Source organism: Lissotriton vulgaris, chromosome 12 (genome assembly GCF_964263255.1).
Source record: "Lissotriton vulgaris chromosome 12, aLisVul1.2, whole genome shotgun sequence".
Lineage (NCBI taxonomy): Eukaryota > Metazoa > Chordata > Amphibia > Caudata > Salamandridae > Lissotriton > Lissotriton vulgaris.
The window spans coordinates 808,749,295-808,755,581 of NC_141700.1; the positions used below are offsets into that span (position 1 = coordinate 808,749,295).

Here is a 6,287-nt window from a genome sequence, read left to right on the forward strand (position 1 = left end):
TTTCTTGAGGGTCTTCAGATTAAAAACATACAGATGTAAGGATTTTAAAGTATGTCTGTATTGTTTTTCTCTTTTCCTCAGAATTTAGTAAATGAACACAGACTTCCTTGGCTGCTTGGGATTGGGTGACGTATTATTCTTGTTAGTTCACCAAATCGTTCCTTTTTATACTTGCCAGTAGGTCCAGGCTGTTGTTTTTTTTACTCTTACATAGATAAATTTAGTGCTTCTTGGATGCCTTGCTAATATATGGGGCGTCCCAAGACTAGGAAGTATTCTGAGACTGTTCTCTCTGTTGGTAGATTATTTCTGTGCCTTGTCTAAAGACCTTTTGTTCTGTCCATATATAGATATTTGCTGCCTTACAACCATTGCCAGAGGGGCTCGAACATCAGATCCAGCTTGGGGAGTCAGCACCAGTCCAGCTTGAAGTCAAGGTGAAGGTAACCAGCACAGGCACTGCTGGCACTAGGACCTCAGTGAAGGCAGAAGCCCTGGGATGAATTGTGTACCCCTGCCACTGTCTTGGGCGAAAGAAGGGGTCACAAATCAGAAAGGGGAAATTGTGGATCAAGTTTTTGATGCCCAGCTGAGAGAGTCACAGACCGACCAGAAGGGAAAGGAAGCTTTGCTTGAGGTTACCCCTTTTGAAAGAAGGGTTGCTTTAGAGATCCTAGCATCAGGCCTCTGAATCCTGGTCCCAAAGTGAATGCAAGTTTGCACCTTTGTTTGTTGGTCAAGAGATACCTGGACACACTGGATGCAATGTGTGGCCCCAGCAAAGAGCAGTGCGCCAACAGAGTAATATTGGAGTTAGGGAAGGACTTGAGTTTAGGGTACAGGTGCTGTGCCTCTGGTGCCTGTTAAATTGAAGTGAAGAAAACTGGTGTACTGCCTGAGACACTGTACAGGATCACTGAGAGAATTTGCTCTGGTGGGTGATTGCCTTATCCTGAAAGAAGAAACTTTTCCCTTGAAACTGGGCCGTGATTCTTGAGTTGCGAGTTGTGCAGCTCCACCGTGGAAAGAACAAGAGCCTGCCTGTGAGGCTCAAATGGACACAGGGAGAAGACTCCCCTCTGGCTGGTTGTACAGCGGCTTCAATTTCCCAAAGACTTCTTCTTATTAGCAATGTTACTTTGCCCTCCTCCTAAAAATAGCCCTCATAAAAGAAAAACTGGAAAAGTTTATTGAAAATGTTTTTATTAGATATGTGCTGTTGGCTATTCTGAAATTGAAATGGAAGGTCACTGAAATGGATAGGAGCCCTTACAATGTTTTTACTAGATGATTCTAGGATTTGCTTTTTGCTTAGGGTGAAAAAGGCAATGATAATTCTGTTTGTGATGATAGTCATTACTCTCTCCTACTACTACCTGTATGCTAATTATGACTCAATGGTTTGTTCCCTTTGAACTCTTGCGTATACCTTATATGTACCCGCTTAATGAAATGTTTAGAATCGAAAATGCCCACCTACCAATGAATTAGGATTGATACATTTATAAAAATAAATTTGCAAATATTTTCTATGTTCCTACTGGATCATATGAATGTCTTTAGCTCATGCTAAAAGGACTATCTGTTAAAGATTAAAGGGATTTGTTAGCATGGTCTGAAAGCCATTTTAGTTAGCCATGTACTCACCGTGTGCTGTTTCCCTCTTCCAGAGCCTTGCACCTGCTCAGAGGGGCCCAGCTAGTAGAATGCACCTGCTCTTATGTTATAACTGTCAGGCTATTCTTGCTGATGTAGGGAGAAATGACTCTCCTCCCACTTTGTTGAGCAAGCAAATCTTGTATGCCCATATTAGTCATTCTGCATGCTGGTATGTGCCAGGACCACCCCTTGGTTTTATGCTGCCTAATGTAACCTAAGCATATATAAGGCCCCTGTTTTCTGCACTCCTTAGAATGCCTCCTACAGTTCCCGAGGGTACTGTGTGACGTAGTCTCCCTCATCTGAGGTGAGTAAAAGATGTCTTTTATATTACAGCTTCTGTGCCAATCTCTTCTTTGTTGGTTTAAAGAAGCAGGTGTATCAGTGAGACCCCTGAGAAGGTGTCTATTTTATACACATGAAGCTTTGCCCGGGTTAGGGATGAAAACTATGTTGGCCTCCAACAGCATTGGAGTCATTGATTTGAAGTCCTTAAATATTAAAACACTCTAAACAGAGAACTAGTTTTGGTGCAAAGATTTAATTAAATGTATCTGTGACAGTGCTTCCCAAATGTTTGCAGCCCACCTGAATGTAATGAATTAGAAGCAGGCATTTTTTACATGTAGTTTAAGCATAGTATGGTAGTGGGATATGAGTTACAGAGAGATCATTTTCCACTGAAATGGCCACTAGATTTGCAGAGACATACAGGTTTAATGATAAAACAACATCGCACACAAATGATAATCAGGTTTAGTGCATGCTTTTCATTTGATATGTTTTTAGTCTGTTAAAATATTTGTTTCTATCACACTTCAGAATGACAAGAAAATTGCTTCATTTTTGCAAGCCTAACTGCCAAATGAGCATAATTCATTTACAGGTATTCACATGTTACAGGGCTCCAAAACATGACATCCTACCACTGTTCCTTTCACACTCTTTATACCCCAGCAACATTGTTACACAATTTCATTTAGTTTTCTTTCTCTGACTGACAAGTGAGAAGAGTTTGTAAACACCATTCTACATGTTAAAAAAATATGTTAAAAAAATAAGCAACAATCTTTAAAATGACATATCCTGACCTCTGACCTCTGTCTTTGATGTGCAGCACATGTAAGAAGATAAACACAGAATTTAAAGACATCTTTATTGATTGCTTGGACTTTCGTGAGCCACCACAAATAGGCTTGCGACCCACCTCTGGGTCAGGATCCACAGTTTGGGAAACACTGATATATGAAACGGCTTCTGGGGGATTCTGCTCCTGCTGTATAACCTTGACATTTCCCTATAGCTACCACTGTGAAGGTCCTTTCCGACCTTAGAAATGGAGTCTCTGTTTTGCTGTGCCTTTAGGTTGATGGCTAGCTACTTGAGTGTTTTGTCACGCATCTCATAAACCAATTAACCATCAGCTAGCCCTAGAGGCTGCCCTGGGGCCTGCCTTGGATCATGATAATATCTGTCTAGCTTCTGTCCCTACCAGTTCCTTCTTAGAATAAACTCTATTTTAGCGGCTAGTTCACTCTAAACTACTTGATGAGGGGGTCACTGAGGTATCGTACTACTCTATGTAGTCCCTTAGGGCTTTAGAATCTTCAGCGATACTTACAGTATGCTAAAGCAAATGTCTTCCTACACCCTCCTGCCATCTCTGGGGCCTGTGTAAATTGCCCTAGCAGTAACTATCGATGGGTGAGATCAAAGGCTGTTATAGTGGAAAGTGTGAATATACCACTGATTCCATGGGACTATCCAACAGAGACATTAATATCTGTCCTAGGATGCATGTGGCGCATCGCCCAATAACACTGCTAATCACGGTCTCTTGAGCACAGCAATCTCAACACAACCATTAATCCCAGATCCTTTGAAGTCTATAAACAGTCCACTGGTGGTGCCCAGATTAGTGTTTAATGACATTGCACCTCTCCCGCCCGTGGTGCCCTCCTAGACAGAAGCCACCGGATAGGGGTCGCTCTACAACGATGCCATCTGTGTCAGACATTTAGTAAGAATTGACCTAGACCCTGGTTCAGGGCATCCATCACAACTATAGTGCAGTGCTCTGTGTTTCTTTTGCCCTCTACCAATGCACACCTCCACATCTGATTGATGATGGACTCCAGGATCTAGCTAGAGTATTGTCTGGATGGGATAGGATTCTTCACACGTTACCTATTCTATGAACCTTTGCTGATGGGAAATGAACAGCCTTTACATTATGTTTTAAGACTCACCACCTTCTCATCTTATCTTCTAGGCAGAGATGTCACTCAGTCTAGGTGCTGCTCTCCATCATCCCAGCTACTCGTACACATGTATTCTTTCTCCACAAATGTTATCCTTATCTCATCTTCTTTCTCTAGGCTTCCCCTTGCAAATCTCTACATAATGGCTGTTGTTCATTCTATTCATTGTTATTAGCATGTCAGATGGCTGGGTCAGTGTGATGATACCACCAGCAGATCACTCAACCGGATACCACCATTCCTTTCATGATGGCCAGTACCTTCCAGCTCACTATGGTTTGAGGGTCCACATTTGAGAATGGTTCAAGTGGATGGACATGTTCCCATGTGAAAATTACAGCTCAATAATTGACCCACAGCTGTGTTTTATGACATGGCCTGGTATTTATTCATTTTTAGAAAGGATTGGCTTTCCAAACGTCACTTTTCTGAAATGCCCTATATTACAGAATTAAAGCAACATAATATTTGCCATGAAATATGTTCTGATGCTTTTCTCATTATTTTCCCTCCAGTTGTTGGGATTATGAAACAAGATTTATTTTGCAACCTGTACATTTTGAAAATCAACAGGTGAGTTCCAGTGATTCAGCTTAGAGAACTCACAAACTGGCAAAGATGCACCTGAACATGAGACACTCCTGTGGCTTACCACATGTGCAGACCGATCTGCTTCAATTAATCTGTAGTTCAATGAAAGAGGTGCATGTAGGATCTGACAGCGTTTCTCCTTTCAGGCTCTCTTTAATTAAAACATTTAAATCACATCACATGCAGGCATGCATGTGGCAACTTTGCTGCTACAGTGAACACTCACATCCTAAGGCAAAATGTTTGGATTAATTGAAGCAATTGGACTTAAAGTTAGGTAGCACAATCCTTAGAACAACTGATTGCTTTCTTGTATGCTGCCAAAGAAAACACCTCTGGATCAGTTCTAAATTCCAGCACCTTCTGCTTAGAACTCCACGGCTTGTTTGCGTCTCCCCCACTTCCGTAGGGCTGCCTTCATCTCACTGTTCCGAAGGCAGTAGATCAGGGGGTTGAGCAGGGGTGTGATGACTGAGTACAGGACACAAACCAGCTTGGTGCTCTCTGAAGAGGATATCTTCCTCGGCCTTGCGTAGATGAAGAGTGTGGTCGCGTAGAAGATTATGACCACAGTGAAGTGGGAGGCACAGGTGGAGAAGGCTTTCCTTCGCCCTCCAGATGTTGGAATTCTCATCACTGCTATAAGGATGAAGAAGTATGAGATGATGATGAGTAACAGTGGAATGAGGATCACCACAATGGCAAGAACAAAATCCACAAGCTCAGCCATGGACCTGTCAGTGCAGGCCAGGTTCAACAAAGGTGAGATGTCACAGAAGAAGTGATTCAACACGTTGGGACCACAAAAGGATAAGCTGGATATGAAGGCCACCTTTATCAATGCAATGGAGAACCCACCTACAAATGACCCCACTGACAGCTGAAGGCAGAGCTGAACCGTCATGATGGATGGGTAGCGAAGCGGGTTACAAATGGCTACATATCTGTCAAATGCCATCACAGCGAGGAGGATGCACTCAGTACAAGCCAAAGAAATGAAGATGTAGAGCTGCGCCATGCATGAGTGGAAGGAAATCCTCTTGTCCTCACTGAGAAAGTTGGCCAGCAGGTTGGGGATGGTAACTGTCACATAGCAGATCTCTAGCACAGAGAGGCTCCCAAGGAAGTGGTACATGGGTTTCTGGAGGTGAATGTTGAGACGTATCACGACGATGATGATAAAGTTCTCAGTCAGCGTCACCAGGTAGGCGACCAAGAAAGCCATGAAGAGCAGATATTGTAGGCCCGGCGAGGTGGGAAATCCAAGTAGAATAAATTCTGTCAGGTTGGATTTAATGGTATATCTTCTTTCCATAGCAATATCATTTTAACCTTAAAAAAGAAAGACATTTGAAACTTGCAGTTGCTTCACAGATAAGTATTTTAGCTTCCAGTATTAGACACAGAAAAGTCATTGCAGCAGAGAGCTTGATTAGTTAGGTAGGTGGAAAGTTGAATATTTACAAAACAGTCTCAGCTATTACAACATTTGCACTAGCAACCGTTTGTTGTTCATATTTTTTAATCAATGCTGAGTAATTCATAGTAAATAAACACTTTGGGTTCCAGGCCAAGATGAATGGAATACCTCACTTCTTTTTCCAATGAAGGAGTATTTTACAAAGTTGAAGAAAAACAACTTCCTGAATAAGTTAATACCGATTTGTAGTAGGAGACCACAAGTGCTCCAAAGCGTATATCTTTGCTTGCTTTTGGAAGTTCAGGAGAAGAGAGGAATCAAAGACCAAAGCAGACACTTGTGTAAGCTGTTTGACT

At 42.2% G+C, this 6,287-nt stretch overlaps 1 protein-coding gene across 1 annotated transcript; it reads right to left on the bottom strand.

Moving 5' to 3' along the window:
* Positions 1-4,878: 4,878 nt before the first annotated feature.
* On the bottom strand, positions 4,879-5,826 carry LOC147678831 (olfactory receptor 226-like). The gene has a single exon (XM_086945750.1). It carries the CDS (start codon positions 5,824-5,826, stop codon positions 4,879-4,881), a length of 948 nt encoding a protein of 315 aa, XP_086801876.1.
* Between the last annotated feature and the right edge of the window lie 461 nt (positions 5,827-6,287).